General features: G+C 47.0%; 1 protein-coding gene across 1 annotated transcript; it reads left to right on the forward strand.

Annotated features, from left to right (window-relative positions):
- The first annotated feature begins 3,838 nt into the window (after positions 1–3,838).
- LOC144167367 (neprilysin-1-like) lies at positions 3,839–24,168 on the forward strand. The gene is made up of 3 exons (XM_077696651.1): positions 3,839–3,950; positions 20,415–20,473; positions 23,853–24,168. The coding sequence occupies exons 1-3, from the start codon at positions 3,876–3,878 to the stop codon at positions 23,953–23,955; spliced, it is 237 nt and encodes a 78-aa protein (XP_077552777.1). The 5' UTR covers positions 3,839–3,875; the 3' UTR covers positions 23,956–24,168.
- The last annotated feature ends 985 nt before the right edge of the window (positions 24,169–25,153 follow it).

Consider the following 25,153-nt stretch of genomic DNA (forward strand, 5'->3'; position numbering starts at 1 on the left):
CGACAATGGCACTACCCAGGCGTCGCCAATGATAGCACAAGCCTCGACATTTCGTAAAATTGAATGCCTTGGGCAACTTTAACACCTCGCACCCATCGAAGCCGAGGTCAAATTAGGCTCTTCATTGTGGTTTACCCACGAACAATACTCAAGTTTCCCCAACCCTAAATAACGGCTTCAGTTCCACGTGCGATACCTCGGGGTCATCGTCATAAATTACCCAGAATAAATTAGGATGCATCAGTGCCTTCTCCCGTTTTCGCAATATGTCTGGCTTCATAGCAAAAGCAAAACAAATAACATCGCTGAAACTGATTCGAGTCTGTAACATGAGCTCATATAAGCGATGTGGTAGAGAGTTGGTTGGTTGTATTCCCACCACAGACGAGAAGAGAGCGATGCACTCCTTTCATCTTGAGTGCTTAGCTCTGTGTTGTCGCTCTTCTTTTTGTTTTTGTGTATTTTACGCGGATTTTTATCACCAAGAATTCCTGCTAGATAGAAGTTAAAGGGATGAAGCGCAAAAAAAGATGGGCAAGGACAAAGGGTTAACTTTAAACTACGGGTTAGAGAAGAAGGAACTTATAAATAAGGAAGTACATAAAAACAAGCAAACTCAGCGACACAAACCAAAAACAAAGAAAAACAAATTTGATATCCCACTACACATTGTTATCGCCCCCTTCTCGAGCCACGGGCTTCCAAATAAGCAATCTCTTTTGGCGATAAAGCAAATGATGCGTGCTCCAAAACAGAAAAGATGCTCAATACACCACGAAAACCAGTTTTTACCGTGCGCAGAAGGTGTGGTGTGCTCATTTCCGACTCGGTGTGACAAGTAAACGTAAGTCAATGTAGTCGACCCATTAGCAGCACATTGAGGGAGCAAAACTACAACGTGTGGCAGACGCAGGGTCACATTGAGCAGCACTATAGTGATTGTGGATGCGTGCCTTTGTTTTCAAACAACAAGATATTGTTGAAAAGCAATAATCACACGACTAGATAAACAGTGGAAGCGCTGAAAATTTTCAAAGCCGGGGAAAGATGTACTATAGTCAAGCATCAATTGCTGTATCACGAAAAGAGATTGCTTATCTGGGAGCCCGTGGCTCGAGAAGGGGGCGATAACAATGTGTAGTGAGATATGAGATTTATTTTTCCTTGTTTTTCGTTTATGTCTTAGTTTGGTTGTTTTTGTGTACTCCACTGTTAGAAATAAGTGCTGCCTTTAATAAACCAGTAGTTGAAAGTTAGCGCTTTTTTGTGCGTCCGTTCTGTCCTTCGTCTTTTTTAGCCCTATACATCCCTTTAAGTATGATCGACCAACTAGCCCAACACATGCCTTATTGCTAGATAGAAATAGGCGACTTCGCTGTCGAATTTCATATGTATATCGGACGCAGTTATTCTGCTTGACTTTTCTGTCTACAAAGTAGTTATAAACGTTATTTTGCGACGTAAAATACTCGCTGCATCTCAAATAAACATGGCACCTTAACGCAGAATTAACGGCTTTAAACTTTCAATGCATGATTAGTAGTACCCCGGCAAATCCTATTATTATTTGGGTCGGTTTTTCCCAGTCAACATTGCTTTTTGTGCGTTTTTAGGTTATGTTAGCGTTGTTTAAGTTTAGAAAAAAGTAACACAGCAGACATGAAGAGATTGTAAGTGAGGCAGCCGCCCAGAAACCGCTCAAGATCAAAGAGGGTGCCTCCCTATTACTATTCCCGGAGAAAACCACGTGACCATCTTAAACGCGAACAGTTCAAGCTCATGCCAAGAATACGTGCACTGCCCACTGCCGATCGCGTGCACACCACCGGCCGGTGCGACGCGGCATACGTAGTACAAAAGAATGACGAGGGGTTATAAAACGAGCAGCTCAGCACATTGTTGCTTCGTTGAAATTTCTATTCCTATCAACAGAATAGTTGCTCAATATTTGCATTCGTCACTTTGCTTGCGAGACATTTATAAAACATTTCAGTGATGCCATACTCATTTGTATTACCTCGGCTATCAGTATGACGTGCACTTAAAGCCTCGCCTTGTCGTCGTAGCTCGCTAACGGTCGATGCGACTGCCGGAATCAGGCAGCGAAGCGAGATAACGGACCCAAGTAGAGCCTTCGGTACGGGCGTCAGAGAGTCACGCTGAGGCTTCGAAAAACCACGCGGTTTAAATAGTCATAACCGTTCGAACCCCGTGAACCCCTGGCGCTTGTCATACATCTCCCAGTTGTTTAGCACAAAAACTTCGGGTACATTTCAGGAAAAATTTGTGTATATAACCGGCATGCCTTCCCGTTCATTTATGTAGGAACGCTCATTGAGTTGGTGTTTATGATGGTAAGCGAAAAAAGCGGCCGGACAAGAAAAAAATGGCGCATTCTAAATGACGCAGAGAGGCTCCATCCACGCAAGAAAAGAATGACGCGTTCGAAATGACGCAGAAAGGCTTCAAACTCGTAAGAAAATAATGGCGCTCGAAAAGCAAGCACAAAAATAACACACTCCCGCTGGCGCAGTTTCAAGCACGGGTTCGCGCGAGCACTGCGAAGGCGGGAAATTCGAAATGCATTGGGTGGCAGCAATGACCGGATAACGGCGCTGCAGCCCATTATGGCGAATCACTGCTCTGCCCTTCCAACAGCTTTCCCTTTGAGTGGAACGGCTTTGATTTTTTAAAGACCTCTTCTTTCAAGACAAAACTTTATATTCTAAAAATCCGATGCAATGTCTTTACAACTGGCGTCGGGGTCGCTACTGGCAGGGAAGGAGTGCTGTACTGCTTGCACATAGCTTCAAATGGTCATCGCATCCTATCTGCCACACCTTTGAATCTGGCAAAGGGTCAGACAAAGTGCGAAGCACATCATTAGCACCGCACCTTACTTGACGCTTTGAGCGTACAAAGGCGCAGCACCTTTCCTCGGAACCTTCGTGCCGCTACACCAATAGCCATTAGGGTTTCCACCAAAAACAAAACGGCGCCTTTGCAACAGCAACCCCGTTCTGTTATATACGACATAGGAGGAGTTCAGTATCTTCGAAACATTACCCGTCGAAGAAAACACGGTTTCTATTGGCTATCAGAAGTGCTCAACACTGCAAGTTCGATCACGGGCGGCGGTGGTCAGATTTCTTAGTCTTAGGGACCCTGAACAGTTATGACAACCTCCGCACGTCTCCAAAGCTCCAATAGTTTCGGTGGAAAAAGAGAACTACACTTGCATTCTCCACAAAACGCTGATCTCGCAAACGAAAACAAACTACCATAGATTTTAAAGGGGCCATGAAGACAAAAAGAACCTTTCTTGTGTTTGAAAGAAGGATTTTTGGTAACTCACTCAACTTCATTACAAGCAAAAATGACGTTTTTAACGGGAAAGTACTTCCAGTTTTGCATCACATTGGCGGAATATGGGAAAGTTGCGTCATAAAGGCAAGCACTTAAATAATTTTCATCAGTGCGCTAACCGCACGTTATCACTCAAGTGATACGATCAAACAGAACGCAAGGTCCCGCTAGAACTGTCCAGTTATGTTTCTTGGCACTGTCTTAGTTCTGCGGCCGCCAATCGTACAAACAACATTCTGCGACGTCATACAGAAATCACCGGAAGCTGGCTGCGAGGTCTCAATTGCTGCATACGTTACCTTTAATATCACGGTTATTCTTTTAGAGCTTGCGATAAACATTGGTATAATTGGTATTGGGACACTATAGTCTTTTTAATATACGAAACTTGTAGTTTTTCTTCCGTGCCCATTTAGAGACGCTACACCAGGCGAGGATCTCTCATTCCGCGCTCTTTGGTTCTGTTGCGTACCCAGGCTTACCAGGAGCGGCTGTTTAGCAAAAAGTACATGTCCTCGGACTACGGCCTAGCGCGGCTTGACAACGTCACCGCTGATCAGCTGTTTTTTACGTACTACGCTTTGGTAAGTTCGACATAACTCTCACATTCAAAGAAGTTTGCAGAAAAAGTTCCATTACGGAACTTCTGCCCAACAAATGCACACACCAGTTCAGTCGTAAGAAGCTAAAATGAGGCGACGGTCGTTGGATAGCTAACAACGAACATGATCTTGCCAATAACTCAGGACTAATGATGATGATGTTTGTAATTTCAATGGCGCAAGGCCAACTAAGGGCAAAGTGCGCCAAACAAGTCATTTCATGAGTGTGACATGAAAGTAAAAGTAAAGCATTTCAAAAAATAAACGAAGTGAAACACAAACTAATGAAGATCACTGGTGAAAAGGGCCTTGTTGTCAAGATACGTGATAAGTAATGACATGTAAAAATTTTACGCCAGTAAGAAACTCAAAAACGCGTATGGTTGAAAACATGGGCTCGTATCCTAAAAAGTATGACGGGTATTGTGGAATATGCCATGTGTATAGTTGGGGGAAGCGTTTGCGTCGCGTTTTGCCAAGTGCCTTGCATTGTATTAGTATGTAGATTACGGATAGGCCCTCTCCACAGCCGCTGCGCATCGTTCTTGGGGATGCAGTCAGCATGTAGAAGTGTGTTACATGTGGGTGGCCTATCCATAACCTTACTAAAGCAACTTATGCGTCTGTTGAGTGAATCGGTTGTGTATCATCCCAAGAGCGGTTTTACAATGTGTAGTTTTTGTCTGTCTGTTCACGGCAATGTTTGCGCCATGTTTTATGTAGTTTTATGTGTGGCTTGAGGTCGGTGTAGGGTACTGTTACGTGCACTGTGTTAGTGAGTGCAGCAGCGGCGGCTATTTCATCTGCCGTCAAGTTTCCCGCGATCCCCCAGTGGCATGGGACCCAACAAATAATCACCTCAAGGTTTGAGCCATAGACTAACATAATCGTCCTAAGAAGAACAAGATTGATGATGTTTTTTGGATTCCTTCGGGATGATAAGGCCCGCAAAACGCTTCGTGAACCAGTGTAAATGATAGACTTTGGAATATGACAGTTTACGATGTGATTCACAGCAACAATAATTCCATATGCCTCTGCTGTGGAAATGCCGCAATTAACATTTGTGGTCAAGCGTCCGTACGCGGTACATGACACGGTGTTGGCAGTTTTGGAGGCGTCGCTGTAAAATTCTGGGTACTGCTACTTCTCCTGAAGTGAAACACCTGGAGAATCGCATTTCTCCTTACCCTATTTTTATCGAGTTGGACGAAAGGCAGGTCACACTACACAGTGCAAAGGTGCCATGGTGCTATAAAATCAATGCAAGGCGATTTGAAGATGTTTAAAAAGGAGGCATCAAGTAGGACCGTCTACTCTCTCCTTCTTAGTGAAAAGCGAAGAGACAAGGATGGGCGATTTCTAAAAAGAGCTGTGATATGGATGTATCCACCAAAACAGATTTAAAACGATGGTTATCGTTGATGACATTTTACAAGAATATAAAAAATCAAAATAAGTTCACTGGTGCTCTAGGCACCATTTGTCGCTTTCCATATACAGACTTTAGACAGGGCTTGTACGGAAAGCACCCCACGAAAGGCGAAGCCCCAAGTGCTTCACAGGGTCGAGCATTTTCAACGCTGTTTTCGTGGCCGACCCGTAGACAACACTTCCGTAATCCAAATGAGACCCTACCAAAGCAGTATAAAGGCGCAGCAGCAGTTGCTTACCCGCACCATATGATTGGTGAGACTGGACTTTCAGAATATTCATTGTTTTTAGAGCTTTTTGTTTGAGTTGTTTGATGTGAGATCAATGCGAGTTTTCCGTCCATCACCACGCCCAAAAACTTGTTCCTTTTTTACAAGAATGGCATCACCATTGAGATTTGAGTCAGGGTCTTTTTGAGAATACAACACGGGTACTTCTGGTGCGACTAAGTATCAAAACCATTTTCGTACGCCCAACGAGAGAGTTCGTTTACCCTGAGCTGGACCTGACGTTCACATATGTTACACTATTTAAAATATATTTTAACATCATCTACATACCCTAAACAGTGGTTTGATCGGGGCAATGCTTTGCGCAGAGAATTATTCTTGGCAATAAATAACGCGCAGCTCCGAACTCCGCCTTGAGGCACGCCATTTTCTTAAATGTGAACTTTTGAAAGTGCCGACCCGACTCTGACCCGGAACGTTCGTTTGGACGAGTAATTATCAAGAGTTTTCAACATGTTATGTTACACCATAGAACCTTGGGTCTCAAAGAACGCCGTCTCACTTGCATGACTCATTGAGGGGCTGTTGCGCGCACTCTCGCCGATTGATGTTTCTGGCTCGCAGCGTTTTGTGTTAAAATTAGTGTCGGTAACGTCGTTGCAACAAAGCGATTGCCCTTCCCTACCGCTGAGCGCTGCGATGGAGGCATTAGTAAGCACCGTGCTCTAGTGCCGTAGTACTTGGTGTACATAATTGGCCGGCTTGCTGCAGCTGTCAAATGGCCGGCTGTTCTGAAGCCCAAATTGTGAGTGCCTGCAATTGTTTGAAAAGGTATCGCAGATTTTCACGGATTCGCGTATCAGGATGGTGAAATGGTTCAGATGGGCGAGTTGCGTGTTGTGGAAGCAGTAGCTCATTTTCGGGGCCTTGGCGTATTAAACGTATCAGTATTTGTCATTACTTGTTACGGCGGCGCTCTGTTATGATACTCGCTTTCACGCGGACTTGACTTAACCCATCCTTCCACGGCAGTTACGGTGCGTGCCTTGAGGCATGTGATTTGCTCCAAGTGTTTGACACACCTGAAAACTTCACCGCTGCTGTTTTATTGCAAACTTCACTAAAACGTTTACGTTTCGTTATGTTGCGTGAATGTTGCATTGACTCATATACGCCGATGTGCATACTTTTCGCAAGTAAACGAAGTAAGCTCGCCTTAGCATCACCTGACATAGTATTTGTCATGATGACTCGCCGACTGCACCCATTCGTTTAGTTCCCTGTCTCTCTCTGAAGTTGGTGTATCCGTTCGTGCAGATTCACAAGAATCGTACGTTATGTCTGACCCCTCATTAGCCTTACCGAATCGCGGAGTTCGAATCGTTACTGTTGCGCGCATTTTGTGAAATATATATTTCATATCTTCAGATCGCGGAAGGTAAGATACTCGCTGTTCGCGCTGCTTTGTTGTCATCGACGGTCATTTACCATTACGCTTGTAAATTGCCCTGCCCAAGTTGAAATTGGGCCCTTGGCTCCCGCATCTTTTTTCATTCGGTCCGTTCACGATCGCCAACCAGCTAGTTATGAAGGCGAAATTGCTTCTGCTGCTTCATTTTCGTATTTAGCGTTGTGGTCAGCCCAAACACTGTAGTCCCCGTCATGCTTGCTGCGCTGATTCATTGAAAAGGGCTTCGCAGTCTAGTGTTCCTCATATTTTGTGCCCCGTATGTAGATAGTCATCCGCGTGCCGCTGGCATAGGGGTACTCTGATCTCTGAGTGGTGTGATGAATAGTAAGCATTCTCGGCAGTCGGATAGCGTAATTTGTGAGTGGGTGAGTGAGGGAATGAGTGCGTGCGTGCGTGCGTGCGTGTGCGTGTTCACGTGAGTGCGTCTGCATGAGTGCGCGTGTGCGTGTGAGTTCGTATGTGTGTGCGTGAGAGCGCGTGTTCAAGAGCGTTGGTGTGTGTGTGCGTGCAAGTGCGTTTGTGTGCGTGTGCATGTGTTCGTGTGTGAATTGCGTGCGTGTTCGTGCTTCTGTGCGGGCGCTTGTGGGCATGCGGGCGCTTGTGTGCGTGCGAGAGTGCGTGCGTGTGCGTACGTGTGCGTGTGTATGTCCGATGACTTATTATCTCCGTTATTTCGTGTAAACTTTCGACGTGAACTTGTCTCAGGGCCCGATGCGGGCGCCTGGCGGTGTAGTTAAGGGTCAAGCTGCGGTTTTGCTCTGCGGCAGGCTGGGAGGAGGACGGCAGGGAGGCGGGCGCCAGGCAACTCGTCTCCATCAGGACGTCCGCGCTAAAGTCAGGCGGCTCCGATTCGGCTGGACCACGCGCGCCGCCTCTCCCCCTCGCCTTGCCTCTGCCAAGCGCTCAAGGCCAAGCGCTCCAGTAGCCTTCCTCCACCTTGCTTGCCGTTTTCAATCTTTTCATGGCGGTGTTTTGCTGGACACTCTCGCTATGCGCCCTATTCACCTGGTATTACTCTTGAAATAAACCGTTTGGAGGGTTATCCAGAGAAAATTTACTGCGCAATTTTAGAAGCGCGGACAGCGCGCTTGAAGATAGGGATATTTGCGCGCGCTAGCCAGAATTTTTACAGATGGCAACAGCTTTTCTAACCTTTTCTTCCGAACTGGACTATTGCTTTTATGTTTGCCACCGCTGTCAAAATTTTCAGTGCTTCTTTTCTTTTGTAGAATCTGAGCGAAATGGCATAGTCAATGATAAAAAATTATGAATGGCTTCAGGCAAATTTGCGAGAATTTGTTCATTTCGTAAAAGAGTCCAGCGACGATTACCGCTTTGAAAGTGACATATCAAGATATTAACCGAATACATACTTAGGAAAAAGGGAGGCCCCATTCCTGAGAAAGGTAAACTTTAGCTCAAATCAGTAAGTATTTCATGCCCGAAAATATTTGTACGTGCGTCTGAGTGGAGGAAGCGAGTGGTGATTGCGAGTGAGTGTGAGTGGCCATTGCGAGTGGTGAGTGCAAGTTCTAGGGAGTGTAAGCGGCGAATGCGAGTGGTGAGCGTGAGCGCGGATGAGTGCGAGTGGTGAGCGTCAGCGGGAGCGAGTGTGAGTGGTGGGGACGAGTGGTGAGCGTGAGCGGGAGTGAGTGCGAGTGGTGAGGGCGGAGTGGCGAGCGTGAGTGCGAGTTGTGAGAGCGGAGTAGTGAGCGTGAACGTGAGTGCGAGTGGTGCGGGCGAGTGGCCAGTATGAGCGCGAGTGAATGTGAGGGCGGAGTGGCGAGCGTGAGTGCGAGTGAGTGCGCGTGGTGAGGGCGGAGTGGCGAGTGCGAGTGATTGCGTAAGGATAAATATATTTTTTGAGTGAGTGTGAGTGAGTGGCATCCAGTTTCGCCGAGTTATGCGTAAGAGCGTCTTTTGTGCAGATGTTTTGTGCTGCATGAAAGTGTTTGTGTAGTGAGCAGAACTGGACTCGTGTAGGAAGTGTTGTGCCAATGTGTTGGCGTGGTCTTCCAGTGTGTTCCCTGTTGTACTAACGAGCGGCAATCTGTGCGTCTGATGTCCTTTGTGTTTTCGTATACGTGTCCAGACTTTGTGTCGGTTTGTGTACGAGTTGATCGAAGTGAGGAAGGCGCGCCAACTCTCCCTTTTCGCCTCACGACGCACCCGCTTCCCAAAAGCCTTTGCCCGTTTAAAAGTAATGGGATTATCCGACGTGGGATACCGACGGAGGATACCCCACGCCTTGTTCAGGGCCTCTCGCGTCCGCCTACAGTACTCATTCCACCACGTCCCCCTCTGGCTGGGCTGGGCGCCAGAGGCATGGGGAATGGACTTATCGGCGGCGTTGAGGATGTGCGCCGTAAGGAGTTAGGTAGCTTCTTCAACGTGTAGGTGTCTTATGGATGTGTAGGGTACTCTGGATGCCTCTGTAAATGTATTCCACTTTGCTCTTGTTTCATTGAACCTGATCGGGTAAGTTGCACTGCGTAGGCCTTTACCTATATATGTTAGTGTTGTGGGTAAGTGGTCACTACCATATGGGTCCGTACCCGCACCCCACTCAAGAAAAGGAAAGAGAATTGCAGAACGAATAGCTAGGTCAAGATGTGAGTATGTATTGTGTTCTATGTTACGGTATGCAGGCCGTGTTTTGTTGAAAAGGCATGCTCCCGAGGATGTTAGGAACTTCTCTATCAGGCGACCTCGGGCATCCGTGCGAGAAGAGAACCAAAGAGAATTGTGCGGATTAAGGACGCCCATGAGAATGAAAGGTTCGGGTAACTGATCTGCCAGACCCTCGAAATCTGAGCTCGAAAGCTGTATGTCAGGAGGGATGTAAAGAGAACATAGTGTTATAAGCCTATTAAAGATTATTGTTCGAATGGCCATAGCCTCTAGGATGATCTGTCGTTGGACAGTGTGGCAAGCCAAGGATTTTGGGGCAATGATGGCCACACCGCCTGAGGATGCGCCCCCACCATCTGTGTCCTTCCTCAATACCATGAAACAATTGAAAAAATTTGGGTGCCTAAAGTTTAAATGGGTTTCCTGGAGACACATCACACTTGGCTGATTGGAATGTAATAACTCATGGACATCATCAAGATTTTTAAGAAGGCCTCTGCAGTTCCATTGCATATTTTCTCTTCCCATTATTTAAGTTTAGAACGACTAGAATATGTGCGTGTGTGTCGACTTTCGGGGCTTGAACTGTTGGAGAGGGACTCAAGTGAGGTCCCTGACTCTCTCCGAGTCACGACCATCCACCCTATTCCCAAACCTGGCAAGGGTTCTCGCAATCCCCAGCACCTCCGTCCTATTTCCCTAACTGCCGTCATATTTCAGCTTATTCAACGACTTATCAATAATAGGCTTGTTTATCATCTCGAACGTACAGGCTGGTTTCATCCTGCACTCACAGGTTTTCGTCCTCACATTGGTACTCATGATTACTTGTGGCTGCTTACACGTGTAATTAATAGGACATCCCGCAAGAAATTGCCTGATTATGTCCTCGCGCTAAATATTCATAAAGCCTTTGACAACGTTCGTCAAACACGCATTCTACAAGACCTCGCGCTTGCCTTTCTCAGTCAGAAGGCTCAAGCCTGGATTAGGAACTTCCTCCAGCAACACCCGATTTGTCTCAATCCCCCAACACATCTTCCTATGATGATGATGGTTGGATGTTAATGGCGCAAGGCCAACTAGGGCAAAGAGCGCCAAAACAGTGGTTAAATATGAGAGGTGAGAACTTAGACACTGAAATCAATAAGCAAGAACAAAAGTAAAATCAATAAAAGACAGTGAGGATGGCTGGTGTAAAGGGCCAGATTTCATGATGCGTGATAGGAAATGAGGTTTAAAAACTTGACTTCTGACAGATACTCAAACACACGTTTGACGGAAACAATGGCATCGTCACCTAGGAAAAAAGATGGATGTAGGGGAATATGTTGTCTGTAGAGTTCTCTGAAGTGTTTGTGTCGTGTTGTGTGAAGTGCCTTGCATGTGATTAGTATGTGCACTACGGATAGGGCCTCTCCGCACCTGCCGCACTGGGGTCTAGGAGATCCCGTCAGCAGATACGAGTGCGTCGCATGGGTGTGCCCTATCCGCAGCCTACCCAAGGCGACTTCCGTGTGTCTGTTGTGTGAGTCAGATGTGTACCGTCCCAAGTGTGGCTTTATTACATGTAGTTTGTTGTCTGTCTGTTCATTCCAGTGTGTTTGCCATGTTCTGCGCAAGTGTTGTCTTATGTGTGGCTTGAGGTCTGTGTAGGGTACCGTTGTAATGTCCACAGTGTTCCTGAGTGCAGCAGCACCGGACCTCTCGTCTGCCAACTCGTTCCCAGCGATCCCTGCATGTCCTGGGACCCAGCAGAGGACCAGCTCATGCTTCTTTGCATACACAGACATGATAGTGTTAAATACAAGATTAATTATGTGGTTTTTGGCGGGTGTATGCGATGACAGTGCGCGAACGACACTCAAGGAATCTGTGTAGATGATAGACTTTGGAATATGATTTTCAATTATGTGTCGTACAATCAGTAAAATTCCATACGCTTCTGCAGAAAAAATTGATGTGTGCACGTTCATGGTTCTGGCTGCATTGAAATTAGGGCCATGAGCAGCGCATGACACCATACTGGAGGTTTTAGAAGCGTCACTATAATATTCGGCACATGTGTATTTAAACTGCAAAGCCAGAAAGTGCTGCAGTATTGCAGCTCGTGGTACACGATTTTTGTCAAGTCTCATAAAAGAAAGGTCGCACGACACAGGGCGAGCTTGCCAAGGCGGTAAACTGTTTGAAAAGGATGACCTGTACACATCTAAAAACAAAGCACTGAGATCCGAGGCTCGCTCTCTCACTCTAAGTGAAAAGGGCAGAGGAACGGATGGGCGATTTACAAAGAGCAGAGATGTTGATGTATCGTTAAAGACAGGATAAAAAGGATGATTATTCAGCGATGAAATCTTAAAAGCATAAAGCAAGTCCATGTATGTTCGTTGGTTCTCAAGGCTCCACTTATTACACTCGACATAAAGACTCTCAGCAGGGCTAGTGCGAAAAGCACCCGACGCAAGCCGCAGCCCCAAGTGTAGCACTGGGTCAAGCATTCGCAACGCTGTTTTAGTCGCCGACCCATATACCACACTGCCATAGTCTAACCGAGACCCAACCAACGCAGTATAGAGCCGTAGTAGGAGTTCTTTGTCGGAACCATACGATTGATGGGAGAGAACCTTAAGTATATTCATTGTTTTCAGACATTTATGTTTAAGTTTCATGATGTGTGGAATGAATGTGAGTTTATGGTCAAACACAACACCTAAGAACTTGTGCTCCTTGTTCACAGGAAGCGACACACCATTCAGAGTAATGTCTGGGTCCGGATGGACCCCGCGCTTCCTGGAGAACACAACGCAGGAACACATCTTCCTACCACTTACTATCTTGATAGGGGTGTCCCTCAGAGATCAATCTTGGGGCCCCTACCTTTCAATCTGGCGATGAACCACGTAGCTCGTACTCTGGAGCAAGACACTACCGTCCGGTTCACCTTCTACGTAGACGATGTTGTAGTATGGACTGAGGCCAGCGAATCCCCTTCCCAAGAGGCCATGCAGTCTGAACTGCAAGCTGCGATCTTCAGCCTGGAGAACAGCTTGTCCCGCTTCCAACTACAGTTATCTCCTGCGAAAACGTTGCTGCTCAGCGTCGACGGTAAACGTGCGACGAATAAGGACCAGATCATCTCTTTTCAAATAAAAGAGACTCTAATAGAATATCATAATGGCACTATTAGTCTGCTGGGCCTCCCCGTTAGCAGACGCAACGGCCCGAAACAACGGATAGCCCATCTTAGGAAGACCTGGCGACCTAATTTGCACTTGGTCACCCGCTTGTCCAATAAATATGGCGGGGCACACCAACACGCTTGTACCATGCTCGCTCGTGCAGTGGCACATGGACGATTAAGCTACTGCTTCCCGGTGTATCATCGACGGCCGTCCCATGTTAATACCCTTCAGAAGCTAAATGGCCATCTTCTCCGTGCAATTAGTGACCTTCCCAACTTCGCCTGCATCAAGTGGTCCCCCTTCCGGCCTTTCATACCCTTATAGAGGAAACCAAGCTGCGATTCCAGCATCATGTGGAGCATTCTCCTCAGGGACTGAATGGAATAATCTAAGAAGTCACTCTAACCAAACGAACTTTCCGCCGCCTATTCCTCCGTAAGAGCGACCTTCGATCGGCATCCCGCGTCGCAGACCAATTAGGACAAATCGTCAAACTGCCCGAGAGCAGTATGTTCGAACCCTCGTCAACGACAAGGTCGAAGATGAGGCAGACATTTACACAGACGCTGCGGTTGACGGAACAACGGCGACCATAGTCTGGACCTCTACAGATATCCCCGAAATAAATGGATCCCGTCACGTCTTTAATACATACAGGCTTGTGGAAGAAGTAGAACTGATGGGAATTTGGGAGCAATCCGGCACATTTGTGAACATTCCACCACCCTCTCCATCAAGAAATTCAGAATAATCACAGAATTCCCCGTCGCACTTCCGGAACTGAATAATGTGTTCTCACCAAACAGCCCGGCGACCCGCATTCTGACTTCGGTACGCGACCTACAAGAAGGCTTCACGATTCGCATCGCCTGGACACCGGGGCACACCATGGGTGCACATGGCAACCTTCTGGCACATGATGCTGCCAGGGAGCGACCAACCCTCTCCCTCCAGTCCGATTGGCAACTTCGGCTTCGGCATCTGAAGAAACTGAGCAGACAACGTATGCAAGATGCGACACCGGACGGGGTCCTCGACCTTCTTAAACCTCTTTCACGATCGGCGGAAATATTCGCGAACAAAGTCTAAGCTAATGCGGCCTAAACCCTTCATGTCATTTACAAATGGACAGCCCCTGCAGGGTCCGAGCTCCACCGCTGCCCACACCAAACTTATTTCATCTAATCAGGTTCTGTCCCGCCTTTGACAGAGGCCGTGCGCAGCTTTTAGCCATTGGACCGGTACCTACATCCGAATCTGAACACCTACGCCAGGTGCGGGAAGATCCACCAACCCTTGAAGTGATTACTGAATGCGCACTTGAGAATGGTCCCTTCAGAATGGTGTAGCAGCTTGTCCGACTCCCCAAGAGTGCACCACACACAAAACGTGTAAACTGTGACCCTATATAAACAGCGAATCTTTGCATGAATATGCAGAGAACTGTGTGAACAGTGAGCGTCGGCTGAACTGCTCTTTCCGCTACTTTTTTACCCCTCTCCCCCCAGGGCATCTGGCCTCCTTACCTCAAAAAGCAATCCTCTCTCTCTCTCTCTCTCTCTCTCTCTCTACTGACCTGCACGCCACAGCCCCTTCCTGCCACTGTGGTGCCAGCCGGAACGGTTCGACGTCTATACCGTCATCCGTAGTCATGAGGGTGCCCTGTGAACCGCACCCCCTGGACTTGGACTTGGCGCCCTTCCCTGTGTCCTTCGTTGGAGCCGCGACGGCCGAGGGCGTCAGGAGCGCCCCGGGTGGCAGACGTGGTGCGGCGGGGGTGGGAACTGCCGCGGGTGCCTCCGTCTCCATCTCCTCCGTGCCCTCGCGTGTGCATTGAGCCAGTGTAAAGGTAGCAGTGGATGCAGACGCATCTCTAACTGACGTTGCCACCACTGCCGCTACTGGCTCAGCAAGCGGTGTAGGGGCGGCAAGGGCCGCCAGAGGCAACCTGAGGGGGGGTGAAGGCGGGACCAGATCCGACTGGCGTTACTAGGTTCCCGCCGAAACGAGACGCCGCTTCGCCCCCCGGCGAGCCGCGTAGGCGTACCTCCCCAGGGGGAAAAAAGGCGAACCTCTTTCGCTCCTCTTGGAAGGTGATGTTTTCCATGACATTGATGTTGATTATTTTTTTGTCAAGTTTGAACCGCTCGCAGGTTCGCGAATATGCAGCATGAGGTCCTTGGCAATTGGCACAGAGGAATTGATTAGATGTACAGTCATCAGTGAGATCGCGTTGGTCGCACTTGGCGCAGGTTGGTTGCCCCGACACGAGTTAGTGCCCGAACCGCTGGCACTTGTAATAGCGCCGCGGATTCGGGATGCATGCGCTCGGACGGAGCACACGATAAAGCCTGCGTTGATGTGATATGGAAGAGTGCGCCGGTCGAATGTGAGGATTATATGCCTAGTTGGTATTTCCTTACCATCTTTTTAGATGATAATGCGCCTACCCGCCGTTACACCTTCATTTCGAAGGCCTTCAAAGACATCTGCCTCTTTCTCGTTTTGCCAGATCTGGCTCCGAGATCACGCCCTGCGAGCTGTTGAGGCTGCAGTGGGGCCCAGTTTTGATGCCTGATGCCCAGATCGACAATTCGGTTTTGGCTCAGGAGTTTGGTGGTCTGAAGCTTGGTGGTGACTTCTACTAGAACTTCACCAGTTCGTTGTGTCTTAGCTTTGTGCGACGGCCCGATCAGATTTTCCTGAAATTTCGAAATGACGAACACAGATTGTGATGTGACAGGCTTTTCTTTTTCAAGACTCAATGACTAGAAAACGCGAGTAGTCAGGTTTGGGAACAGAGACACTGGGAAGAGGCTGGAATGTTGCTTCGGTGCGGTGCCTTTTCAAGGACCAATCATTTTTGAGGTGGTTGGTTTGAAGATACTACGTGCTATAGTATAAAAGCAGGGGACTGGGGTAATTTCTTCGCTCGGGTTACCCTGATACCGAGAGAGGTCCCGGAGCTGCCTTCCTGGTGAATAGCCAGGAAGCCCATCCGCGACACTTTACGTGGGCTCAGACGGCCACCGTTTCTGTTTTTTTACCCCTTACCGTTAAACACATCGCCACGGTAGATTACAGCTTATGTTGGGGGCTCAGGGTACGCGGTGTCGCAAATACCTTCACCAAGATTGCTGAAGGTGCCCCGTGCGGGGTCCCCAGGCCTCTGCTGCCCCATCCAACGAATGGCTTTCCTGGTGGAATAGAATAGTAGGCGACCGCGAGAGGCACAGGACAATGCGTGGGGTATCCTTCGTAGGTACCAAACGTCCAATAACCTTGTATCATTTAAAAAGGCGAAGGCACCTGGTAACCGTGTGCGCCGTGAGGCTAAAAAGAGAGTTGGTTCACCTTCCTTATATCCATTAACTCATACACAACACAAGGCATGGACAAGAGTACGCAAACTCAGTGGTCATCAGACACACCGCCTTCCAATGGTTAGTACAACAAGGGAAACACTGAAACACCAACTAACGCACTCACACAACACTCCCAACACATGTCTAGTTCAGCACACTACACGAACACGTTCATGTAACAGAAACCATCCCCAGAGAAAAAGTCCTTACATTAAAGAGAAAATTCGAGAACTGCTTACAACTCTGAATTTACACTCTATGAGTTGAGGACTGCCCTGAGCACATGTAAACCTTCAGCTCCAGGCGCAGATAAGATTACATACACCATAGTACAACAACTACACTCAGACATCTCGAGGAACTCCTACACCTATACAATAAAATATGGCTTGCGGGGCACATTCCAAAATCTAGGAGGGAGGCCATTGTAGTGGTTCTCCTGAAGGAGGGAAGACCAAACCTCTGCTGCCAGGTATCGACACAATGACCTTAAAAGTTGCCAGTGCAAGCTTCTATAGAAGTCGATAAACAGGAGGCTCGTGTACTTCTTAGCGTACAAAGGTCTTCTCAACGGCTGCCAGGCTGGATTCAGGGAGGGGCGATCTACAAATTAGAATCCTACATTAAAGATGCCCACCTACATAAGCAATATTGCATGACGGTGTTCTTTGATATTGAAAAGGCATATGATACCGCATGGCGCGATCGCATTCTTCGAGACTTTAAATCTTTTGGTGTATCAGGTACCTGCTTTGATTGATTGTAGGGTTTAACGCGCCGACGCAACGCAGGCGATGAGGCGCGCCGTAGTGGAGGGCTCCGCATTAATTTTGACCACCTGGGGATCTTTAACGTGCGCCGAAATCTCGTAGACACGGGCGTTTTTGCTTTTCGCCTCCATCAGAAAAGCGGCCGCCGCGGCCAGGAATGGAACCCGCGACTTCGTGCTCAGCAGCGCAACGCCTTAGCCAATGGGCCACCGCGGCGGGTGATCAGGTAACTGCTCAGCACACTGTCTAGTTACATGGCTGAACGGATATTTCGTGTCAGTTTAGGGTCAGAACTATCAAACATTTATGTGCAGGAGAATGGCGTGCTCCAAGGTGACGTTTTGAGGTGCACCTTGTTTATTGTCAAGATAAATTCGGTTCGTAAGGCAGCGCTGCCAACAATCTCTTGTTTGATGTATGTGGACGACGTACAAATATCTTTTAAATCGTGTAATATGGCCATAAGTGAACGAAAGGTCCAGCTTGGGGTAAACAATCTTGCTGGCTCGGCAGATCAAGATTGTTTTGAGGTTAATCCTGGGAAAAGTACCTGGGAAACAGGCGCGGTATCCAGCAAAATCTTGAAATTAAACTTAGTGGTGACTTGATTCTTGCAAAAAAGGAACACAATTTTTAGGCGTCATCTTAGACGGAAAACTCACATTCATTGCTCACATCAAACATAAATGCCCTAAAAGAATAAACCGTCTAAAGACCCTTTTACACCAATCCTCTGATGCGGACTAACAACTCGTCTTGCGTATCTTTACAAGCTTGGTCGGATCCCTCTTGGACTATGGAAGTGTGGTGTATGGTTCGGCAACAAAAACAGCACTGAAAATGCTAGACCCAGTGCAGCACTTGGAGCTTCGCCTCTCGTCGGGCGCTTTCCGTACTAGCCCCGTTCGAAGCCTATACATTCAGTGCGATTAATGGTCCCTAGATCACCAGCGAACATATATAGACCTTTTTACGCTCTTAAAATTTCGTCAAACGCCCACCTTCCTTTTAAGCTTTTTTTTGTGATACACCCATGTCCCAAATATTCCTTAATCAGCCATGTATTTCTGCTCCGTTCTTACATAGAGTGGCGGAGGAAGCGTCAGACCTAGCTGTCACGTTTTCAGACAGCTCTAAATCAACGTTTCTGAATTTTTACCACCTTGAAGCTTCCCCCGCTGTCGGGCGACTTGTCTTCTGTAGCAGTCAATAAAAAAACGAGTGCCGACAACTGCAAATCTTCAAGTGACCGTGTGCTGGGTTCCAGGTCACTCGGGGATCGCCGAAAACGAGAGAGCGAATCAAATAGCCGCGGCAGCTGCGCTCACAAATACAGTGAACATAACAACAACACCTTACACTTACATTAAGCCACATATCAGGCAACACTTCGACACAACATGGCAAGCACACTGGAATGAATAGCCAGACAACAAACTACACGTAATAAATCTAGTCTTGGGAGCATACACCACTGATACACACAACAGACACACCGAAGTTAGCTTAGGTAGGTTACAGATAGGACACACCCATGTAATACACTCCTACCTTCTCACGGGATCTCCAATACCTCTGTGTAGCAGGTGTGGAGATGGCCTATCCGTGAACCGCGTACTTCTTCAATGCAAGGCACTCGATACAACACGACACAAACACTTCAGAGAACTCTACAGACAACATATTCCCCTACATGTATCATTTTTTTCTGGGTGACGATGCCATGGTTTCCGTGAAACGCGTTTGGCACAATTTGGTGGAAGTAAAATTTTTAGACCTAGTTTCATACCATGCATAATCACAAACTGGCCTTCTAAAACACCAGCCATCCTCATTGTCTTTCACTGATTTTACTTTAGGTCTTCTAACCGATTTTAGAGTTTAACTCTTAATCTCTAATATTAAACAACTGTTTTGGCGCTCTTTACCCCAGTCAGCCTTGCGTCATTAAAACCCAACCATCATCATAGACAAGCTAACTATTGATACGTGCAGGCTATATCGTACACAGTGCTGCAGGTAGAGATGTGTGCAGAAGCCGAACGTCTGTGGTACTTTATTGCAAGGCTCATGAAAAAGCAACACGACCCCATCCTCAGTGAGTTACGTCTGTCCTGCAACTATCGTGCTAAAGTTTCTCTAGTCGTTCTCGTTGCACTTACCTCACGTCTCTACTTTTTCATCCATACGTCAATGTACTTGTCACTCTCATTTACAAGCTATTGGCAGGAAACCCTCGCTTCTTTTATAGTAATATTTCATCGTCCCTCTCAATCACATTGTGCATCCATTCGCCATCATCTTGCACTTTCCCCTTGAGGATTTGGGTCGAATATGACCTAGCCTCTGTCATTATTATTTGAACCGAATTTCCTTCACTTTTAATAGTGCAACATGCACCCTTCAATGCGTGTTTTATTGAGGGGGTCTTGGATGGGACCAGGCGGGGCTTCAGCCGCTCTCTCTTTTTGTTGCCAAAAGAATGCGCTAATACAACCCGGTCTTTACGCGATCAGACAAGTCATCGTAACCCTCCTTAAAAAAGAAAAAGAACAAAACTGGGTGGACTGGTCCAAACTGCGCGACGAAGTATGACTCAGTCGTCCCTGAACGCGCAAGTCTGTCTGCGAAGGCTAATCCTTCCTTAATTTCTCTTTCTCGTTGTTTTTGACACATTTACCACATCAGAGATGTCATGTTCGTGCAAGGGGGCGTAAATTACTTAGTCCCCCTAATTTCGTTCGCCATGTCAATTGTATCACCCGTAAAGGCGCTTGCAAGTGCATTGAGGGCCGGGCAGGGGACGCGATAGTCCTTTCCTGAACAAAGAAATATAGGCTTCAATGGCTCCTTTTTAAGCAGGATGCTTGAAGTGGATAGAGCCTGTTAGTTCAAAGAAGGTTCATGACGATGATGATGGTTGGATGTTTATGGCGCAATAGTTCAAACAAGGTATGAATGTTTGATTATACATTCATCTAGAAAAGACAGGACCGACCTCTCTGACAAAGAAAAACTCGCCCAAATCAGGAAGATAACATGAAAGGAAGAGACAAAAAGTTGGCGAGCCTAAAATACGAGCACCAGAAAAAACATTCACCAAAATATGTCCTTAAGCTTACAAATTTTCAGTGAAATACAGATTTTCAACGGCGTTCTTCAGGTACTGTTAGCGACCGTTTAAGCGCAACATCGAACTCAGATGTTTGCTTTGCTCGGATCCGCATTTCCTTTCTTATGCCGCGGACACAGCGATAAAGGCACGAATATAACGAGAGGGCACCACTGTTTTATTCGCACCCGTGCGATTGTGTTTACATTATTGAACAAAATTTTGCTCACAGAACTTCTCTCCTTCAGGGCCTGTGTTGGCTGCCTCACATCTCTGAAAGCGAAACGATGGTTTCCCCGGAAGAAAGGTGAGGAACCTGTGTGAAATAAACGTGTTTCTTAGACTATAGTTTGTTACATTTCAAACGGCTTTTACTCAGCTATAATGGTCAAAAGCGAAGTCGTTATCTGTACACCGCCGTTATCGCTTGGGCTGCGCTTCAAGCAGTAGCTCGCTGCGCGTGCGCTCTGCTTCGAGGGAGACTCCTTTTCCCTCCGTTTGGTAGATGCGAGAGTGTAGCTTCGTCATTTATAAATCCCGCCACCCTCTCTCCACTTACTTCTAACGCCTCTCGAACCTGCTTTATCGGCGCATGCGCGTGGGTTTGCGACGGAGGAGTTCCCGGCGTGCACGAAACCGCCGGATGTTCCTTTCTCCTAGGCATATAGAGCTTCGCTTTAAATAGGTAGCTATAAATCAGCGCGCGAGTGCTGAAGCGGGCTGTACTATTTATTAGAAGGTGTTGGCGTCAACGAAGGGCGGAGAATGCAAAACGAGGCCTGCGCGTTAACGTAAATTCATTAAAAAGCTTTACGACAAGCGGTTATATGACTTCCGTTACGCCTAAACGCGGCGATGATACCTGATTGCACTGAACGATGAGTGGGGATCGAATAAATGTAGCAAAAAGATATACAGTTTAACGGTCGCTTCCTGCTGTTCGCGAAAAGCTACATTTGGCTTGGATAAACTTAGGAATGCAACCTGTCCTCCACGTATTGATTGAATGCTTGGCATACCATGACGATAGGAAACGACACTTCCCCGAAATATACACCTACACGATACCCTTACACCCATCATTGTTTTTATCTGATCAACCCCCGATCAGAAGTGAACGCCTTTTAGCCTACCTCGCTGACATTGGATTTTTAGCACTCATCTCATACCATGTGTGACGTCAGGGTCACCTAATGCAAATAGTGAGGGTGGTTCTGAGCGTTTTCATGGCGTGCCAGGGACGTCGCTGCCATCCCTGTTATGTTATGGCGCTCCCAGCACACATCTAAACATCATCATTGTTACATCTCATCTTCTTCATCATCGCTTTTTAGAGTAAGGTCCCTTTACACCCATATATACACTATGTTTACCAAGTACATCACAATCATCGCCATGGCATTTTAACAACAAATGTGACAAAACAAACATGATCTTGGCGCTCTTTGGCCTCAGACGCCCTTGCGCCAATAAAATATACATAGTAGTAGTAGGAACGCAACGTCACGACTCAGCGAGCTAAAACATGCCTTCCAAACTGTTAAGGCTGTCACTTCCCATTATACATTACATCGGAGATGATACAAGGCACCGACTAATGAATGAATGAATGAATGAAGAAACTTTATTCAAATGAGGATGGTTAAGTGGGGCGGGTGGTGCCAAGGCAGTCGGTGCAACTTCACATGTCAACAAATAAAACCAATGAATGACCTTAGTTCTTAGTTCACTGTAGTTTTCGTGAACAGTGCTTTAGTGTGGCAGCCGGAACTAGAGCACTGCACGGGCCTGATTTTAAGGCCTGAGCCCGCTTTGTGAAGCCCGAGCCCGACCCGGGCCCATAACACCGAGCCCGGTCCCGGCCCGGGAATTCATAATTGAACCTAGCCCGGGCCCGGACCGGGACCGTCCTCTCAAGCCCAGGCCCGGCCCGGCCCGAGTCCAGTCATTTATTTTTCAGCCTAGGGAGGGACCGCGTGTGTGTGACCAGGCCCGGTCTTAGACGCTGAAGAAAATTTGTTTATTATATTTGGTCCAGTGTCTTCGTAGCGGGAAATCAGACGGAGCATCTAGTCTGTAGAAGCACGTCCTGAATTGAAAGGCAGAAAATAAGGGTCTGAAGTGCGCGTAGTTTAGCTTACGCCATCTGCAGTTCACGCCACATCGGCGTAATATTAGCTCGTATTCTTACACGAGAGACACCATCACCTCTGATGACCTGACTCTTGGCAACTTCACGCGGTTGTCTCGGTCACAAGTTGGTATTGCTGAAATTTCTTGCGCCCCACTTGAATCCACGAGTATGTGCGTGCATTGAAATATTTTCCCTGCAGTGGTTGTTAAGCGGTGGCGCTTCTCTACCACGCGAGTTTGATTTCAAGCCAAAGCAGCCGCATAATAAATTCATACCTGCCAGGTTTTTCGGCATGGCATTAGGGAGATCTCACCGGAGGCGGGGGAAGACGGGGGGGGGGGGGGGTAGTAGCAACAATAGAATGGGTAACTTTCCACACATTTTTTATTTAATTACATGATAGCAGGAAATGAAGTGTCTGTTTGCCCAAACTACCAACAAGACACCACTTAAATGTTCCACGTTGCTAACGCCGCCCTTTTCAAAAAGTCCTGGAAATAGTGCAAAACAGCAGGAACTAAACTGTTTTGTTGTTTTGTCTAAACAAACAAGTTACACCACTGGAGACTTGCTAAATCTTCAGAACGGCCGTGCTCGTGCGTAAATGAAAGCGGCGGCGGCGCTGCAACAATGGGACGAACAGGTTCACCGTCTTCGCATGGCCGACTACGCTTTTTAAGCACTTCACTGATAATGATGCGAACTGGTGCCGGGTTGGATTGTCAGGTATACCTCCGGCGCATTGTGGCCATACTGGGAAAAGGATTAAGCCAAAGACGGGTGCGTTTTCGGGAGATTTTTTTTTCGGTCGTACAATCGTACAAAACCATGAAAATACGGGAGTCTCCCGGGAAATTCGGGAAACCTGGCAGGTATGCCGCATTTAAATCGGTTCGACATCTAAAAAACGCGTACATAGACACAGCTCCACAGCTCCAGGCATTCCTTGTAACTGTATCTTTGATATGTTATACACCAAAATATAAAACCTTGATGCAGTACATGAAATGTCCTTAAAATTACAGTATAATGACTGTCAGACCTAGCAAAACAGGTTTTTAAGACAATGTGTACAATTAACATCAAGAAGCGCGTAAAAGTAAAGCCAGAATATTCATTTATCTGCTCTCTTCTACACTTCACGTCGGAACTGTTAACGGCCCGGCCTATGAATTCAAGCCGGGCCCGGGCCCGCCAATAATCGACTTCGGGCGGCCCGGCCCGGCCCGTGGGCCGGGAAAAAGGGGCAGTAAAGGGGGGAAAGGGGCAGTAAAAAAGGGGCAGTAAATGTAAACTAGAAAGTACAGTTGCATACGGGTCTGTGAAAGCAGAACGAATACATCTGCTGACTTTGAATTTCTTTTATTACGACAGAGCCAGGAAAAAGGGGCATCACGCTCGCAATCTGACCTAGAATTGTGTGCAACAAATTCTATTGAAAAATATTGCAACTATCTGTATAAAACGTAACAATTGCCTTCATGTGGACCTTACCACATAAATGTTTTAAAAAGCTACACATATGCTCCGTTTCTGTTTTTTTCTATTCTAGGGTTAACGTGCCCCTGATGAACTTCCCGGAATTCGCGAGTGCGTTCAACTGCACCCCAGGAACGCCGATGAACCCAATAGACAAGTGCAGCTTCTGGGATTGATGAACTCGGCGGAATTTTGCGTACTGACATGGATGAATTCGTAGTTATAAGAGTAACGGCTCATTAAAACCACTAGATATGAAATGTATTTAGATTTTACGGATAGACGGGTTTACAATTTTGTACTTACACTCCCATCAGAAAACAGTCTTTCAACAATACCTGGATTATAGTAACCAAGAAGCGCTTTTATAAAAAATAATGAACCCAAATAAATACCCAAAGTGTAAAAAAACATCTGGCGTTTTTTCTTCATTAATGTTTGTTTTTCTCTTCACAACAGAAAGACGAAGGCTGTTTCATCAAGAGCGGCTGCTTTCTTTGAATAACGTGCACACTAGACATAGTGCGCTCCAATTTAGACGCATGTAGAGCGCACTGTGCTCGTGGTGACCAGCGTGCCCACCGTCTCTTTTTATTGGCGCTGCATAACTCGGCGGCCGAAGACTTGGATGATGCGTTTAATGAGCTTGAAACTCGCCGAGAAACCGTTGGCAAAGACGGTGATGATGAAGACGTCAGACTCGGTGATGGGGAAGACGGTGTGGGGCTTGCCTGTGACACGATGATGATGATAAGTTGCTAGGTGGGAATTACCCTTCCACTAGCAGTTCGGAACGAACGATGACGTCTGCGTCCACAGAACGTACACCCTTTGTCAACATTTTGTGGGCCAATCCTACGCCTTCTCGACCACAAAGAATTCAAAGAATCGGCTTTACCTCTAAATGTGACAAAAATATTTTACGGCAATAATTAAGGTGTTTTCTCTAGCTTTCCTGCATAGAACGTTTTCACCTAGCTCGGGACGTAAGCTTGTACATTCAATTTTTTTGCAGCCTGCGCGTTTCCGCCTTGGCCCACAAAATTTTGACAAAAACTGTAGATGGGTTTGGCTGCGGAAGTCCAACGGAACTCACAATGAGCCGATTTGTCTACCGCGAATCGTCCAGCTAGTGGACGTCCGCGTTGATGTGGCGAGGATATGATTATGATGATGGTTGGTGTTTAATGGCGCAAGGCCAACATGGGCAAAGAGCGCCAGAGAAGAAGTTATTTAGTGAATCGAAGTGATTACCACAATAAGGTACGTATAAAAACGTGTAAACCGAACATAGTAAAATCAATTAAAGATAATGGCGATGGCTGGTGTATAGGGCCAGATTTGATTATGCGTGATAAGAAATGAGGTTTAAAA

The sequence above is a fragment of the Haemaphysalis longicornis genome, unplaced genomic scaffold, assembly GCF_048455015.1.
Source record: "Haemaphysalis longicornis isolate Haplotype H1 unplaced genomic scaffold, Haemaphysalis longicornis Haplotype H1 scaffold_2, whole genome shotgun sequence".
NCBI classification, from domain to species: domain Eukaryota; kingdom Metazoa; phylum Arthropoda; class Arachnida; order Ixodida; family Ixodidae; genus Haemaphysalis; species Haemaphysalis longicornis.